Source organism: Ambystoma mexicanum, chromosome 1p, assembly GCF_040938575.1.
Source record: "Ambystoma mexicanum isolate Mex_15411 chromosome 1p, UKY_AmexF1_1, whole genome shotgun sequence".
NCBI classification, from domain to species: Eukaryota; Metazoa; Chordata; class Amphibia; order Caudata; family Ambystomatidae; genus Ambystoma; species Ambystoma mexicanum.
The window spans coordinates 526,331,140-526,349,667 of record NC_090921.1 but is presented as its reverse complement, the minus strand read 5'-3'; the positions used below and the strand labels follow the sequence as shown (position 1 = coordinate 526,349,667).

At 46.8% G+C, this 18,528-nt stretch overlaps 1 protein-coding gene across 1 annotated transcript in view; it reads right to left on the bottom strand.

Moving 5' to 3' along the window:
• Positions 1-18,528, bottom strand: part of APBA3 (amyloid beta precursor protein binding family A member 3) — a 369,129-nt gene that overhangs the window by 100,949 nt on the left and 249,652 nt on the right. The window contains exon 5 of the mRNA XM_069649423.1: positions 6,537-6,623. Within this exon, the coding sequence (XP_069505524.1) occupies positions 6,537-6,623 (87 nt within the window). The remainder of the gene's footprint in view (positions 1-6,536; positions 6,624-18,528) is intronic.

Below are 18,528 nucleotides of genomic sequence, written 5' to 3'. Positions count from 1 at the left end.
AGGCCGAGCAACCTCAAGAACTCGAACGCTGGGAGCGTCTGGGCATGCTGAAACTTGTGCACCATCTGCTGAATGTGAAGAGCCCTCACCTGGGGAGGAAAACACTGCTATATATTTCTACAAAAGGAAGGAACAGTCAACACATTCCCCTCCGATAGCAATTTCAAGACACAGCCCTTGAACAAATATAGGCTGCATTCTGTGTTTCAAATAATCATCAGAAAACATTTTCTTCACAAAATATCATTTTTAATATATTAATCTTTTGTTAAGCACAGGTAATACAAAAATTATTAAAACACATATACAAAACACAGTCATATACAAAGTAAAAACACTACCACCTCACAGTATCGCAACTAGTATGCTGAAATATTCAACCAGCATACCACACTATTGGCAACTCAATAAATCTCATTTTCCATTGTGTGACAAAGCCCAACTTATATAAGTTTCAGTCCTCTGTGTTCGATGTAACCGGACATTCATCAGGGGCAGAAGTAGTCCTGTGCTTTAGGTAGAATCTTCCTATTCATACACCAATTGCTATCTCTCCCTCGGGCTATTCCAAGAGTCCTCCCATCCGCAGTCAAAGTAGCGTCCTGAAGAAACTGGCCTCTTTCCTCTATCTGGCAGGGATCCCACTGGTTCTCCCTTGGGCTATTCCAAGAGTCCTCCAAACTGCAGTCAATGTAGCGTCCCGAAGAAACTGGCCTCTTTCCTCTATCTGGCAGGGATCCCTCTAGTTCTGATGAGCACACTGTAAAGCTCAGGGGAATCCAAAGCTGCACAAGTTGAAAGTAGAGAGACAGAAGAAATCTGTCGTTGAGATCAAAGACGTCGGCTGTGACTGCATGTAGCATTTGCCATGTCTAGCTGCTCATAAGCTCAGAAAGAGACCGAGTCACTGGCTATTCGTCTCGCGGCAGAATGAACACAACACGCCGCGCATGCGTGTAGGGAGCCCGCACATAAAGACTGGCTGCAGCCCAAGGGCATACAAAGCGAGTTTAAAACGAAATGGGTCTACGACTGCTCCGATGTACTGGAGCCACTGTGTTGGCGTCAAATGGGACTTCTTTAAATTGAGGGAGAAGCCCAGCCTGTGAAGGGAGTGGCAGGTGACGGACAGATGATCCAGGACTTGCTCGGGAGAACTCCCCCTGATCAACCAATCGTCCAGGTAGGGATAGACGTGAATCCCCCCTTGCCTGAGATGCGCTGCCACCACCACCATGAGCTTGGTGAAAACCCTCGGGGCGGAGGTCAATCCGAACGGCAGGACCCGAAACTGAAAGTGCGAGTCGCCAACCGCGAACCTCAGGTACTTCTTGTGCTTGGGATGGATCGGCACATGGAAGTAAGCATCCTTGAGGTCGAGAGACACCAACCAGTCCTGAAGCTGAAGGGCCTGGAGGACTTGAGAGAGAGTAACCATCTTGAACTTGTCCTTCCTGAGGAGTTTGTTCAAACCGCGCAAGTCCATGATGGGTCTCAATCCCCCGTCTTTCTTCGAAATCAAAAAATAAGGGGAATACCATCCCTTGTTCCTCTCCGCTACAGGCACCAGTTCTATGGCGCCTTTCTCCAGCAGGGCTTGAATTTCCTGCGCAAGGAGCGGATCCCGACTCTGCAAAGAGAGGTTCCGACGTTGATTGTCGCGAGGCCTGTGCCGAAAGGGAAGACAGTAGCCGTGGGTTATGATCTCCAGAACCCACACATCTGAAGTAATGACACGCCACTCTACAAGATGCTGCGCCAGCATTCCCCCAACCGGCGAACCATGGGACATGGCCTCATGACTGAGTGGTAGCGGCTGCGACGTTACCTGAGGGCAAAGAGGCAACTGCCCGAGCGGCCTTGGCACCACGGGTACCCTGTCGTCCACCTCTGGTACCCCTGCGTTGGCCTCTTTGACTGCCAGCTCCTCTCGCTTTACTGAAGGACGTGTAATAGAGAAAGGAACCACCCCTCCATAGCTGTCCCCTAGGACGAAAAGGCGGAGGTTGGCGAACTGCAGCGCCCAACGACTTCGCTGCAGCTTTTGAGGTCTGCAACCTCTCAAAGCTCTCGTCAGCCTTGCTGCCAAAAAGGTGTTCACCGTCAAAGGGCATGTTGAGGAGCCGGGACTGCACATCAGGAGCAAACCCCGACTTACGCAACCACGCAAACCTGCGTATCACGGTGCTCGCCGCCATGGACCTGCTGACGCATTCAGCCATGTCCAAACCCGACTGAACGGACTCACACATGGCATCCTTACCATACTGGACCATAGCAAGGAAACCATCCCGTTCGTCCCCTTCGGGAATATGTTCAGCTGCTAACGCAACACAGTTCCACAGAGTGTGTGTGAAACGAGACAAGGCACAAATGGAGTTGGCCGCCTGAAGCGCCATACCACCAGAAGAAAACACTTTCTTCGCCCAGCCATCAAAACGTTTGTCGTCCCTATCAGGAGGGATGGTAGGGTACGACGCCTGCTTTGCCGGGGCCGTGGCCGCCTGCACCACCAAACTCTCCGGAGTGGGGTGCCTGGTCAAGTAGCAGGGGTCGCTACTGGCTGGACGGTATTTTCGTGACAAGGACCTGCCGACCGCCAGGAGACTCTCCGGAGCAGTCCAAGCCGCCGCCACCCTTCTCTGTAAAGCCATATGGAACGGCAGTACCGGGTCAGTTGGGGGACCAACATCAAGGATGTCCGTGAGATCATCCTGCACAAACTCCCCTGGGGGAGCAGACCATCCCAAGAACTCTGAAACCCTAGCCATAAGGCGCCGGTACGAGGAATCGGCATGAGAGCCAGGCTCAGGCCTACAAAACTCCACCTCCGGAGAGGTGTCCAGTCCACTGACATCATGCAGTGACTGCCTCAAATCGTCAAACTGACTATGGCCTGAGACAATTTCATCTGGAACCTGACTAGGAACCAGGCCATCAGAATCCTCATCCACCTCCGAAATATATTCCAGGTGGCGAAAAGAAGGCACCCGAGAGTGCTTGCTCTTAACCAGAGCCTTCCTAGGGGGTTCCCCCGTGCCACGGGGTACCTCTGACACCCCGGCCTCGAACGGCATCGAGTGAATCGGCGTCGAGAGAACAGGCATCAGCGCAGAGAGGATCGGAGTCGACGTCAGATGCAGCGCCGCCAGCATCGACGGCGTCGACACAGTCCTCGAAGCCGGAGCTCCGAGCGTGTCCTTCGACGACCTGAGCGTCGACGGCTTCGACGACTTCCTCGGAGCCAGAGCCTCGAGAAAGCCTGTCGACGCCCTCGACGCCTCAGACGTTGATGTCTTCCTCGAAGACATCACAGGTGCACACGGTCTCGAACGTGTCGAGGACCGGGACCTGGAACGGGTACGTCGAGAACGAGTCCCCTTGTCCGAAAGGGGCCTCTCCCGTGACTCGTGACGACCACTCTTGCGAGCGGTGTCTCTCGACCTCTCACGACCGACCCCACTTGGGGGCGCGGACGGCTTAGTACCCTGCGACTCGAGAATCGCCAGCATTTTCTTCCCGAAGGAAGCCCATTCCTCCGGCGTCGCACGGCTGGTGGGGTAAGCGACGTGCCGGGCAGAGTCCTCTGAAGAGGACCTGGAAGACGACTGCTGTCGGCGCTGCCGAGAATGCCTGGAAGAGGCCGAGGAGTGGCAAGATCGACTCCTGGAAGGAGACCCACGAGACTTCCGACGATGACGCAGAGAGTCTCCTCTCGAGTCATCCGTCGAAAGCCCTGCAGACTTCAACTTCCGGGGCTTGGACACCCGACCTACCGACAACTTCTTCTTACGTTCATGTAAGGCTTTGGACGTGAGCGACTGGCAGTCGATACAGTCATCCGTGTCGTGGGCCTCCCCGAGGCACCAGAGGGAGGCGTTGTGCGAGTCCGTCACAGACATCTTGGACCCACACTCCCCGCACTTCTTGAAGCCCGGACGCGGGGTCGAAGACGAAGTAGAAGACATCTTCACACGAAGGATTTTCTCACAAAAACGAACAGGTTCGTAGAACCGAGAAGAACAGAACTCCAAAGAGTCGAGGCGTTAACCGAGATTCACGAAGCAACACGTTCGCGGAAAAAACGGAACTGAGGCTACGGGTGTCGTGCGTCCTACTTATCACATCGGATGACGTCGGAGGAGGTCCTCGACGAAGGCGCATCGACGTCATTGACGCAGGATGCAGACGCCGAAAAAAGTTTCCAAAGCAGCACAGCTGTGGTGATTACATGTCATAGATATGGAATACGTCGGAGGTCCCAATCCCCTCGAAAAGTGCTTATCAAACCAAAATATGCTATGGGAAAATAAATACTATAAAAGAATACAAGCAGACAGTGAAAGCATGTAGCAGTTAGCCGTGAATGCAACATCATAGCCAGCAGTATAATGTACCTACAAACCAAGCGATGCAACGCAACAATGCAAGCCTGTTGAGAGAAGTCTGCCCAACCATGCTAGGCTATGTCCAAATTACAGACTAGAACAGTCCAACTTCTTCAACCCATGAGCACAATACAACAACCAGTAGTCCAATGCCACTCATCTAAAACACAGTAGAATTATAGGCACAACCCCACAGCAAACAAACATGACAGGTAATCACATCACATCACACACACACCAGACGCTTGGAAACTGTGCTCCTGAACATCCGTGAAGACCTGCTCTCCAATCTTGACTCTAACATCCCCTCATCCTGCTCGATCTCTCTTCTGCCTTCAACGCGGTCAACCATGCCATCCTGCTCAACCGTCTACGTGATAACCTGGGTATCACCGATCAGGCTCGGGCCTGGCTGACCTCTTTCCTCTCTGATCGACCCTCCCAGGTCCAACTTGGGTCCTTCCTATCATCCATCTTCCCCTCTACCTGTGGTGTTCCCCAGGGGTCTAACCTCTCGCCCTGGCTTTTCAACCAATACCTGGCAACTCTCGCCCACTGCATTGCCATTTTCTGCTCAAATTTCCAGTGCTACACTGACGACGCTCAACTCATTTTCAGGCTGCCCACGGCCACCTCCTCTCTCATCTCTGATTGCCTTACTGCCATTCAAGATTGGTGTGCCGCTAATGATCTTTGTCTGAATGCCAGCAAGACTGAGATCCTCCGCATCGGCACACCTTCACCATCATTTCCCCTCACTCTCTGGCTGGCCTCCCTTGGCCCTCCTCCTACCCCCACCTGCGAGGTTAAGAACCTCAGGGTCATCTTTGACTCCACACATTCTTTCTCTGCCCACATCTCTGAGGTCTCTAAAGTCAAACTTCCTACTGCACCTCCTCAGAGGTACTCTGCCTTTCCTCTACTTCCCCCAGAAGCTCACCGTCTCCCAAGCTCTAGTTCTCTCAAGGTTGGACTATTGTAACAGCCTCTTTCTAAATCTACCTACCTCTACACTGCGCCCTCTGCAACTAGTCCAGAACAGGACTGCGAGACTTGTCCTTGGCCTCAAGCCCTGGGATCGTATCTCTCCACCTCTGAAATCTCTCCATTGGCTCCCAGTGGATGCAAGGATTAAATTCAAAACCCTTTGCATTGTCCACAAGGCTTTCTGGGGCCTGGGTCCAAAATACCTTCAGCTATCCCTCCGCAAATACCTCCCCTCTCAAGCTCTTCGCTCCTCTGCCTCTAACTCCCTCAGGGTCAGTCGTTTTTCAAAGAAACAAGCTTGGGGGTAGATCTCTGTCTTCGGCTGGGGCCATCTTCTGGAACAGCCTACCTGCCACTCTAAAACTTGAGGAGAACCATCTCCGGATCCGGAAGCACCTCAAGACCTTCCTCTTTGCTTCTGCCTTTGCTCCCCCTCTCCCCGGTTGATCTGCTCTCTTGGCACAGTGCACATGGCCCAGGTACCTGCTCACCCTGCCACCCTCCTGCACTGCCTCCTGGCCACCCCTTGCACTGGGGACTGTATCTGTACCCACTCCCCAATTTTCATCTTTTTTCTGTACTTATCAGGCTTACCCAGTCCGCTGCCTTAAACACAGCACTTGCCACTGGAAGGCTGCACTACCACTGTTTATTTCCTCTATTGTCTATTTATCTGTTCTCCTCTGCTCCGCACTTTCCACTCTCCCCCTTCCATGCACTTTTCCCCTTTCCCATGCACTTGCGCATTCTGAATGTCACTGGGCCTAGTAAGATTGTTGTGTTCTCCCCTGTTCCCCTCCCTTGCCTTGTCGCGCTCTGAAACACTTGTGTTCGAGCGCGATAAAAATTAAATATATCATACGATACCTATATACATATGGCATCCAACACAACTATACCTCCCATCCAAGACAAGCCCACCAAGAGTAAAACATAATTAAATCATGAACATCACATTTGTGTCCCAAACACAACATTGCAAAAAAAGCACAAAACATGTGGGCATGAACACAAACCCCCTCCACCCCTTTCACCTGCTAACTTTTACCACCAAACAGGCAGCCCAATAGTCCTGTGGCGAGCACTACAGGTGATATCGCAAAGGACCTTATTGTCATGCAGCAATCACTGGTGGTTTAATCCATCAGAAAAAGCACATACCTGGCTATCGGCTGTTAGGACCTTTATCCTCTGGGTGGAGACGAAGAGATCTACTTCCGTCATTGGCTGCGATTCTCCTTCGGGTGCCTGTGGTATGGGGAGAAGTGTTAGAAACCATATGCTGCACTAAGCAATGGCTCACCTTATAAAAAGATTTCCAGATGGGGTTGAGTGGGCACTGCTTTCTTTACGTTGGTTATTAGTGTTGTTTGGTCTTGTCGCCAGATATAACTCCACTGTGCAAGTGGGTATTAAGTAAAATGAAGGTAGGATTTGTACTAAATATTTCATGTACTATAATTCACCAGAAATACAAAAATATATAGTAAATTTGGTTGTACATGAATGTATTGCAGATTCACACAAGGGCTCCAGACCAGAAAATGCAACAATAATGTTAACGCACTAATGGTGTCCAAGTAAAGAAACACAATCCCGGTAATTATGCGAACGTAACTATCAATGAGTTGACAATCGTTTGGAAATCAACAAAGAATTTTGAAAATTGTTCACAATAATTAGTATTTCCTATATATATTTTTCCTTTTTAGAAATTGCCCCGGAAGATGCTTACTAGGACCGAAATGCATTTGACTTTGATTTTATAGGCCTTTTCTTTCTTTGGAATAAAACATCTACAAATGCATTTTGAACTTTTACCGAACTACAGAATCATCCTATTCTATATACAAAAAAGGAAAAGCATGTCAAAATAGACTCAATGAATTTAGAGTGAGAACTCACAGGTCCATCCAGCTGTTTGGGTTTCCATACCCAGACAAACATTTCCCTTAATTTCACTTTATCAAAAGGACATCAAATGACAGAAAGGGCCAGTCTCCGTTATTTGCATGTCAAATGAGCCCTTTCCCTGGTTTGTTTTGTGATGTACATTTTAATAAATGTGTTTGAATCCCCAATGAATTGATCTTCAAAAAGCAAAGTAATGCGATACTTGTACTGATATGGGATACATTACTCACCGTAATCATATTTATGATGCTTGTATCTGCTTAGATTCACATGCTGTGCATAGGCCGAGATCTAGTGGAAGCTGCAGAGTATTACAGTTTGTTTTTCGAAACTCGAAAATAGGCGTCGACACAGGGCGTGCCAGTAATATCCCTAATGCGATGTCAACTGTACCCATGATCCCTCACGCATGTAGGACCCTCAGATTGTATTTTTTCTGACATGAGGTAGCATGAGGAGTAGCGTGAGTACAGATTATCCAAGCAGATAGATAGATAAGACTACAAGCATCCATGCGCCTTCTCTCAGAGGGGAATAAGGGTGGGCGCATGTGAATCTAAGCAGATACAAGCATCAGAAATACGATTACGGTGAGTAATGTATCCCTTCTGAGGCTTGTGGAATCTGCTTAGATCACATGCTGTGCATAGATTAGCGAGCAGTGTTAGAAGGAGGTGGGATGTGAGAAGGGTCATGAGCAAACAGATGTCTTAGAACCGCTTGTACCACTTGAGTATCTGTCTTGGAATGAGTGTCAATGCAGTAGTGCTGAAAAATGTGAATAGAGCTCCGTGTAAGTGCTTTGCAACTGGCGTCAAGGGGAACAATTGCAATGAAAGCCATTGTAGAGTGGGCTCTTGGCGTAAAAGGTAGAGTTTTTTCAGAAAGGGAGCAACACAGCTGGATACATTTGACTATCCATTTCGAGTTGGCACCTTTAGAGACGCAATCTCCCTCTCTGCCTGTAACTAAGGAGACGAACAGTTGGTCTGTTTTTCTTAGCGGTCTGGTCTTGTCTACATAGTACAGGACCTCTCTTCGCACATCTAGAGTGTGTAGTTTCACCTCAGCAGAGCTTTGGGTTCTTGGAAGAAGGCCGGTAGCTCAATGGACAGGTTAAGGTGGAATTTAGAAATGAACTTAGGTGATAAAGAAAGGATCCTGCACGGACAGATCCTGAATTTCTCTGACCCTTCTTATGGATGTAATGGTTACTATAAAGGCAGTTTTATAGGTCAGGTGTTTGAGACTGGCTTTATGCTTGGGTTCAAAGGGGGGCACCATGAGCTTAGCAAGCCCCACATTAAGGTCCCATCCTGGTGGTGGGTTCGAAATTGGAAGGTGAAGTCTCTTTACCTCTTCCATAATGCTTTAACCACTGGTACTTTCCACCACGACACCTTGTTATGGGAGGTGGTGTAGGCTGACAGCGCCGCCAGGTGTACCTTGAGTGAACTAAATACCTATCATGCGTCCAGCAGGTGGAGCATGTAGGTGACAATACTGGAAGGAGTGCAATCAACCGGGTTGATATGTTTATTCTGGCACCAGATAACGAATCTCTTCCATTTATCAAAGTAACAGTGTCTTGTGTTTGGTTTCTTTGATTCTTTTAGGATATCCATACATCTCTGTGGTAGATTGAGGTGGCCAAACTCTATGACTTCAGGAGCCATGCTGCCAAGTTCATTGAACTGGGTTGAGGATGCACTGTCTGACCTTGGTGCTGGGATAGTAGGCTGTGCCAGCACAGGAGTCTGATGCGTTCGCACACTGCTAGTCTGCGCAGGTGTGGGAACCAGGGTTGTCTCGCCCACATGGGAACATCTAGGATGAGCGTCATCGGTTCTCCGTGCATCTTGTTGACCACCTTCCTCATGAGAGGCGTTGGTGGAAAAGCGTAGGCAAACATCCCTGACCAGTTCATCCACAGGGCGTTCCCCCTGGAGTCTGGCTGTGGGAACCTGGATGCGAATCCTAGGCATCATCTATTTTCGCTTGTGGCGAATAGGTCTATAGTGGGGAAACCCCACTGTGAGAAGAGGTCTTGTACGACTTCTCTGTGCAGACACCATTCGTGTGCTTCTGGGAGGGGATCTCTGCTTAAAGCATCTGCTAGTGAATTGAGATCCCCTGGAACATGTTGAGATGACAGGTAAATGTTCCATCCGAGTGCCCATGTCCAAATTTTCTGGGCAAGCCTGGACAGATTTGGCGAACGAGTCCCTCCCTGCTTGTTTATGTAAAACATAGCTGTTGTGCTGTCGGTTAAGATTTGCACTGACAGGTTCAACAGGTGGGGTTCAAACGCTCGAAGCGCTCTGAAGACTGCCAGAAGCTCTAGCAGATTGATGTGATTCTTGGCCACTGTGTGAGACCAGAGACCCTGAGCTGTGTGGTGAAGGAGGTGTGCTTCCCAACCCGATAGGGACGCATCTGTAGTGACTACAGCCTGTATCTCCGGATCGAAAGAGTTTCCCGTTCAACAGGTTCTCTCTCGTCCACCAGTGAAGACTTTGTACAAGTGTTGGCGAAACGACCACTAGATCGTCCCACTGACCACTTACCTGAGACCACTGTATCGCCAAGCATTCCTGCATGGGTCGCATGCACAGGCTCGCGTGGGGAACCAGGTAAATACATGACGCCATCATGCCTAGCAAACACATCGCTTTGCGCACCCTTATCTGACGACCGGACTAATATTGAGGAATTTGTAGTAGTATATTCCAAATTGTTTCCTCTGATGGAAAGGCCAACCCCTCTTGAGTGTTTAGGACAGCTCCTAGGAACTGTTTTGGAGGTGCTTGGCACCAGGCTTGATTTTTTCTCGTTGATGGAGAAACCCAATTCAAAGAGGAGGTTGATAGTTCTTTGGATATTGGGTCAGCAAATTACTGGGGTTTCCCCCCGTGATGAGCCAGTCGTTCAGGTAAGGGTGCACTGGGATTGCCTGCCTGCGTAGGTGAGCTGCCGCCACCGCCAGTACCTTGGTGAAGAATCTTCTGTGCACTGGGAACATGGAAATATGAAAATAGCCATCTTTCATGTCCAATGTTGCCATGTAATCCCCTCTTTTGAGGAGGGGGATTACCTCTTGGAGAGTAGTCATGCAAAGTTTTTGGGGCTTGACATACTTGTTTGCAGGGCGTAAGTCTAATACTGGACGCATTGTCAAATCTTTGTTTGGCACAAGGAAGTAAGTTGAATAAATACCCTTGTTTACCTGGTTGCCCGGGACGAGTTCTATCGCGTCCTTTGCGAGAAGATTGACGATTTCCTGGAGGAGTGTATCTTATGTCTTGGAGGGTGGTTGTGGGGGCGCTCCAGCAGTTCCATGCAGTATCCTGCGGACACTGTGGACAGCACCCATCTGTCCGATGTGATCCCTTCCGTTGTTTGTTCTTCAGACCGGCGTCGATCTTCGGGATCTCGACGTGGGGGTGAAAGAACGGGGAAATTTAGATGATATTTACCAAAATGGCAGAAAGCCAGGGAACTCTGCAACAATGCTTCCGACAGTATGGCAGAAAAAAACAATCTGAGGGTCCTACACGCATGAGGGATCATGGGTACAGTGGACGTCACACTAGGGATAGTATTACTGGCACGCCCTGTGTCGACGCCCATTTTCGGGTTTCGAAAAACAAACCGTAATACTCTGCAGCTTCCACTAGATGACGGCCTATGCACAGCATGTGGTCTAAGCAGATTCCACAAGTCTCAGAAATAAAGTTATAGCAAAAATGTAAATAAATGCATAGGCTGTCACATACTTGGAATGAAAGATGCGGAATCCATAAAGTTCAGTTTTCTACAAGTTAACTTTTATACCGTACCAAATAAACACTGTAGTAGTCAGAGTGGCTAGACTTGTGCAAACGTCTGCATATAGTGCTCCCACTAGGTATCCAGATGCCAGGATTTGCAGAGTACACTGCCACTCTGGAAAGTATGGCAGAGTGGGCAATGCTATATGCGGTGTTCTTAAAAAGCTTTTGGAGACACCGAAAGCTTTAGAACCAGGGTCTCCAACCAGTCGGTCGCAAGCCACTGGTAGCTCGCCTGATCCTTCCAAGTAGCCCTTTGCACCAGACACCAAAATGAGCACTGTAATTATTTTGGAGTCTGAAGACACTGCGCCTCTTCCCCTGCCCCTCCCAAACATCTCATCTTCCTACAAAGGAAATAGCCAAAAGTTGCGTGCATAGTAAAAGGAGACTTGAAGGGCATCTAGGTTTGAAGGGCTCGGGCCAGTGTTCCAACAAGGGGTTAACTTGAGGGGTTAACTATCAATAAAGTTAAATTGGAAATGTGTATTGTGGCCATTGTCAACAAGAGGTGCAAATGATGGCCAATTAGACAGTGAAGGGATAAGAAATCTGCATGACTTGTGAAACAAAGCCGAGGCTGGGATCGCTTCAGTCTTACTGTGTTTTAGACGTAATTCGGTTAGTATTACTTTGCAAGCTGCTAATTATATGCTTTCAGTCAGAATGGGGACAATAAAGCAACAGCAGTTGGCTCAGTGTGTGTGCGTTTGGGTCGGAAAAGGACAATCCATGCGAGTCCCAGCTTGCAAGAAAAAAAATAAACGTACAACAGTAAGTGTTGCTGTTTATGGTCAAACTGAATTGTTTTCCTATGTAAAGTCATTTTTTTAATTTGGAAATACGGAGTTCACCGTTTTAAGGCAGCAGTACCCCAACTGTATTAAAGTTAAAGGTTGAATTTGCTGTGATATGGAGGAGGCCACCGCTTTATGGGTCCCAATACAGGAATTCAAGTGCCAACAGCAATTTAACATTTAAGTAAATGTGAAAAACTACTAGCCTCGCTGCATTCTGGTGCTTGTCCACTTAAAGTTCTACAACTGAACAGGAATGTAAAATTACAGGTGCTATTATGCCAGACCTTTGAGAGTTATGTTTCAGCCTATGATTTACGAAACAGTACAAATGAAGTGAGTAGGTGAGAAATGTGAGCAGTAGTTTGTATGTATATATTTTGACATGTATAGGATTAATATAGCCTGAACCTAGTTACAAAGTAAACGAGCATGTACAAAACAGGATGGTAAATGCAGAGAGAAAACACTGAGGAGAGAGATGTGATGGGAGAACAAATAGAGTTGATCCCCTTTGCTACGTACGCCGACTGGGAGAGCTACAGAGATCTGTGGGGAACCAGTCTGCATATGTTCAAATTCTGGCAGGGGATTTTCAGTATTTCAATACTGGGTTGAAATGGTGCAATTTATGAGCACTACTTTTACGAAAAATTGGGAAAAACACCATACACCTTACATGCAATTCTTTAAAACATGGAAAATTCCAATAGATGCCTTGTCATCAACAATACGCAGAATATGCTGGCAATCTACCGGTACTGCCACTGTAAAACACATGTTCATGCCATTGCAAACATGTCCCAATTGTCATTTTAAACCATTTTAGTGATGTTGGAGCCCTCAATATGTCTGAGCTGTACGTGCAGACCAAGCATGCCCCATTAGTCATGCACCGGAATGACATGCGCGATTCCTGCGGGGAGAGGCATCGATTTTGAGCTGCTCTCTTTGATACTGACTCATTCATAAAAGGGGAGAAGGATGGTAGGTCGCCACCCATAATGAACGCGTCATCCCTCGCTACAACCATACTCTTTGCTCAAAAATGTAATATAACGATGTTTATGTTGTGCGGTTATATGATTCATGCCCATTTCAAGTAATGGCTAAAGTTATTAGACGTGCGATTTACCTCTTTTTTGCATATAACTTCATTGCATTTTTTTTTTACATGCTCATGGTTTTTAATCTTGCCAATTATTTTAACAGAACAACTTGTAAGGGAAGTCAACAAAGTAGACTTTTGTTTACTTCTCCTTGGCTGAAATCTGTGACCTGGCATAGGAGAAATTTTCATAAATTGAGGATATGCTAAACTGGCAGCGCGGTTTATTTTTTGACAACGCAGAACGTGTTATATGCTGAATGTTTTTAAAACCGCATAACACATTAATTGAAATACTCCCCAGAATGTCTTTGCACATGCAGCCTCAAAAAATAAAATAAATACCCTTTGTTGAAATCCTGGATGCAGATGCACCATCCAACAAAAGACAAAAGATGTACCTTTTCCATCCAGAGCGGGAAACTGATTTTTTTCGTCCAGCGTAAATAGAAAAAGGTACATCTTTAAATCTATGATGCCCAAGTTACAGAGAGGAAAAAAAAAAAGAGTAACGTTGACAGACATTTTACAATAATACACATAAATAAGGAAATATATTTTCCCAAAGGAAGCGGTTAGCGATCCTAGAAGGTAGGTAAAATAAATGCTGCAATAAAAATGCTTACGGAGGCATCCTTCAAAGTTGTTAATTATTTGATGAAAAACAAAATGTACTTTTACATATGATGCAATTAAGAAGGGCGCACAGATTTCCGTGGCCGAGTCGGTTGTAAGAGATTTTAAAAAGCGTTCTGAATGTGTGTGCAGTTAGGCAATCAGAGAGAGTGCAAACATCTTCCTTGCCATTATATTTGCACTTATCTCAGCAAATCTGGATTTTTCAGACACACTTTCTGAAATCAAAACCTTTGGTCCCATCTGACAGCATCAGAGGACTGTTGCGGTTTCAAGCTGCACACTAGATTAATGTGAACTGGTGGATAGCATGCAGGGTCAGCCTTCACATTGAATGCTTCGATTGATTTCACACATTTATTTATTTTGTATTTTTACATTTGTATAGCGCACAAGGCAGCCCCCTTAGGCATCGCGGGACTGTTACTTGTAGTTACAGGAACAGTACAGTATATTATGCATTTAGGTGAAACGGTACATTACATTATACATTCAGGCAGGTGTAGGTTAGGTAGCTGTGGTATGGCGTGGTTATGTGAAGAGTAGTGATATGCTCGATACAGTTTAGGAGATGGCTACTAATAAAAAAGAATACAAGATTTTTTAAGTTGAGCTATACGCAGATACGACCACAATGCAATCCGCTGATATAGAAGAGGCCCTAGCACACAGCTAGGCAATGCTTATTGAGGCATTCGAAGCAGATTCTAGCCCGCTGTCACTGAGGGAATCCCTAATTATACCACTGCTAAAACCAAACAAAACCAGATACAAACTGCGGCTCATACAGACCCCTGTCACTTCTGAACCAGGATGGGAAGATACTTACAGCCCTGTTTGCCAATAGGCTCAAACAGGTAATAGCCAAGCTTATAAACCTAGAACAAACAGGATATGTCCCGGGCAGGAACATCACAGGAAATCTGTGGAGACTGTACCACATCATTGACCATACCAAAGACAATGAGAAGCCTTACGCAATAGCCTCATTGGACGCAGTCAAGGCATTTGACTCGGTCAAGTGGCCATGGCTGCTGGCCATACTAAAAAGCTTTGGCATACGACCCACATACACGAAGTGGCTGCGTTTGCTGTATAGCATGCCGGTAGCCAGGGTTCGGACAGGTGACCTGATTTCTGAGTAGTCGACACTAGAAAGAGGCACAAGATGGGGATGCCCATGGTCCCCAATGTTATTTATACTAGCCCTGGAACCCCTAGCAGTGTACCTATGGGAGGAATTCCAGGAAGCTGGTATAGAGGTGCAAGCAAGTGGAATCAGATTTCCTTATATGCTGATGACATGCTCATTTACTTACAAAACCCTGGGATCAATTTGCAATACATTTTAGATGTACTGGGGTGTTACGCAGAACTCTTGGACATCACAATTTGCCCGTTTCCTTTAGCTGGTTACAAGAGGAAGACGTCACATTACCAGTGCTGCCGGTGCAATGGTCGACTGATACATTTAAATATTTGTGAATTAATATCTGCCACGACCCCAAGACAGAACACTTACAAAACACACAGAATGCAGTAGAGAATGTAAAGTCGTCCATGGTCTTCTGGGCTAAATGACCCCCTACACTGATGGGCATAGCAGCACTGCTGAACATGGTAGTGCTCCCTAGATTGCTACACTACTTTGCGAATGTCCCTTCTGACATCCCTGGAAGCTTCAAGAAGCTGAAAACAGTATGCCGGGGGTTCCTGTGGCGTAAGGTTCGAAACAGACTAGCCTTCGCAAAACTGCAGAGACCATATGATGGAGGCATAAGGATACCGAATTTTGAGGCATATTTAGTGGAGTCAATTACAGTTCGTCACGAGGCGGCTAGCGGACGAACCGTCACAGGACGCCCACCTCCTTCAATCATCATGTACTCCGTTCTTTATGTAAAATTTCAAAAAAAATAAAATTTAAAAATTAAAAAAAAAAAGTCTGGATCCCGATAACCCACTGGCCTAAGCACCCGCTCCTTAAAGAGACTAGGGAAAGTGATGTGGAACAGAGCTTGACACCTATTGTAGCACTCAAAATAGATGACCAGCATGCTAGATTACAGGTGAGGAAATACTGGGAGCCCCTAGGAATAGCTACCGTTGGTGACCTGCTACTCGAAGGAGTACCAATAGACTTTAGTACACCAACAACAGAGACAGGTCTACACAAAGGGCAGCACACACTACATGCCTCCCTCTTAGGGAAACGCCAGTTCAGATTAGGGAGCCTAACCTAGCAGCATCAATAGATACCTATATGATATTTCAGAGGGAGGCCACGAAGTATCCAGAATCTACGAGTGGCTACTGGCCCAAGATAGCAACGGGCTAGCAAACACGAAAAGGTAGCTGGGAAGAGAACCTACAAGACACAATCACAGATAAACAGTGGGGAGAGCTATGATAGATCATAAACAATGTCTAGAAATGCTAAATTGCAGCTCATACAGAGATATATAAACACACAGAGCATACCTTACACCCAGGAAGATGCTGTGCTTCAGCAAAACCACAGAACAAAAACGCCCGAAATGCAGGCTGCGTAACGCATACAAGGTGCATATGTTCTGGTACTGCAGCAAAATACAGCAATACAGGGAGGAGATAGCTCACAGGTTAGCAAAAGCAGACATAGTATTAGATGTAGGGTTCTCCAGGGCCTGCTTGCTCCGCATTTTTGTATGCCCGAAGAAGCATATTAGCAAATTAAAAGACTTGGCATACATCCTGGCCAAACCCAGCATAGCAATGAGCTGGAAGGCACATGGAGGCCCAGACACAAGGGTGTGGTGGACAGATCTACAGAAATGGACACTAGTCGAGAATGCGGTGTGGCAGGAGGCAGCCCGTCATAGCCAAGGAGAGGAAAACAGAGTTAAACTCCTGGAGACTGTATTACACAAACTGCAGGCCTCGGCATGCTTTGCTACCTAGGAATGAACCCAATTGAGGCCAGTAGTTAGCCAAGAACATAAGTGCAGTAGGCACAACTCTCACGCATTAGGTCAAGTTGGAAAACGGGTGGCATAGGCTGTTAACGGGGCGGGGAGGAACCACGCGACAGAATGATTGTAGTGGTAATGTGTTGTTACTTGTATGTAATGTACGCAGCGCTTTTTGAAAACCAATAAAACTTTTTTTTTTTAAATAATGTTTTTAAAGTTATTAATATCATGGTAAATGCATCGTTAATTCCATTTTTATATTAAGAGCAAATAATCTGCCCAAACAAATCGTGTAACACATTAACTTATGTAAAATCACCACCCCAGTAGCTCCCGCCTATTGGTCATTAACCACAAGTAGCTCCCGCTAACAAAGCTTGGAGACTCCTGCTTTAGACAGTACCTGCAAATGCCACTGCACTTTATGTTCTTTGCGATTCAAAGTGGGTTTGTCCTTTAAGTCGCGCACCCCCTACCACTCAGTTAAGAAGTGCTCCATTTTTCAGAGGCTTTGGGAAACCCAACATACTCTTATTGGGTTGCAAGTTCGTGCGGCAGCTGTGCAGGTTACTTTTGTCTAAATACTCACCGATTTAACTGGACTCTAGTCACATACATCCGCATTTAACGGTTCTATGTTGTTACATCGCCGGTCTTTTTCGCGATGGGTTTTTGTTGCGAACATTTTTTAATGAAAAAACTCCTCGAATGTAATTTTTTTATTTGCGGGACCCCACCCTAAGCCCCCCTCCCCAATATTTGTTTTAACCCATTCCCAACACCCCCACCCCCCCCCCCCCCCCCCAACCCCAATATTATTCTTTGAGATTTTTCGTTCAAACGTTTTCGGGGGAAAACGCATCGAAAAAAAGTACTAACGATTTAACAATGTTATGCGGCATTTAACGCTACATTAAGTTAGGTGCCAGGTATCTGTAGCTTTGCGAGAGCATTTCACTGCAACTGCATCTTTGTCGGTGCCCCGTTGCTTACCATGACTAGCCTGCAGACGCTGCATCGCTGGAGAGGTTTTGCTGTTTAGTGTTCGTGTTTTACGCAAACTGCGCCACTTGTGAACTTTATTATTCCAAGGCTATAGCAGTAGAATAGCCAGTATACAGGCTCGCCCTCACTTGCAGTGGTCTTTTCTACGCTATTTCTTCCGCTGGTGGTGTTCTGCTTTTTACTATTTCCAGTTTCCCGAAGCTGCCCTGCAGCTGGCTTGCTTTTTAGTGTAGTGTACAGAGGCTGGTGAAAGTTTGAACGTGTGGGGTTTGGGTAAATATTTCCAAGTAAGGAGTATAAGCGATCAAGCGTAGTGAGGGAGTACAAGCCAACTTGGGAGAAAGGGGGGGGGGCAATGCGAGGGATAAGGCTTTCTGTGAAACATTGGATACGAGGTAACAATTTACAATCAGTTCAGTACGGTGACACGATAAAGATGTAGGGTCAACAGTACACAGGAGCATTTTCCAATGCATTTTCAGGATGGCAGTGCCCACAAAATAGGCCAACATTACCTTTGTAAGTAGAAAAATAAGGCCAATATTGCCACTGTAAAACATGTTTTTGCTTTACCCAATAATGCCAGTACTGTTTCTGTAAGAACAACCTAGATGGCTTTGCCCAATACGGCCTGCACTGCCAGCCACTGTAAATAGAATACCTTGTCTTGGTTTTGCCCAATAATGCCATTAATGTAACTGTATGAACAAACCATGATGGCTTTTCGCACAGAGGTTAGAAGCAGACAGAATTGAAAGGGGTTACGTGTGAAACCAAGAATCTGTTAATAATCCGTTTTTAGGAAGTTAAGCATTATACGTGTACAATCCATAGCACCGCAAGCAGAGCAAGGAACATGTCACCGCCTTTTAAATCCCTTCCGGTGTGGGAAGGCGATGGGCCACAGCACAC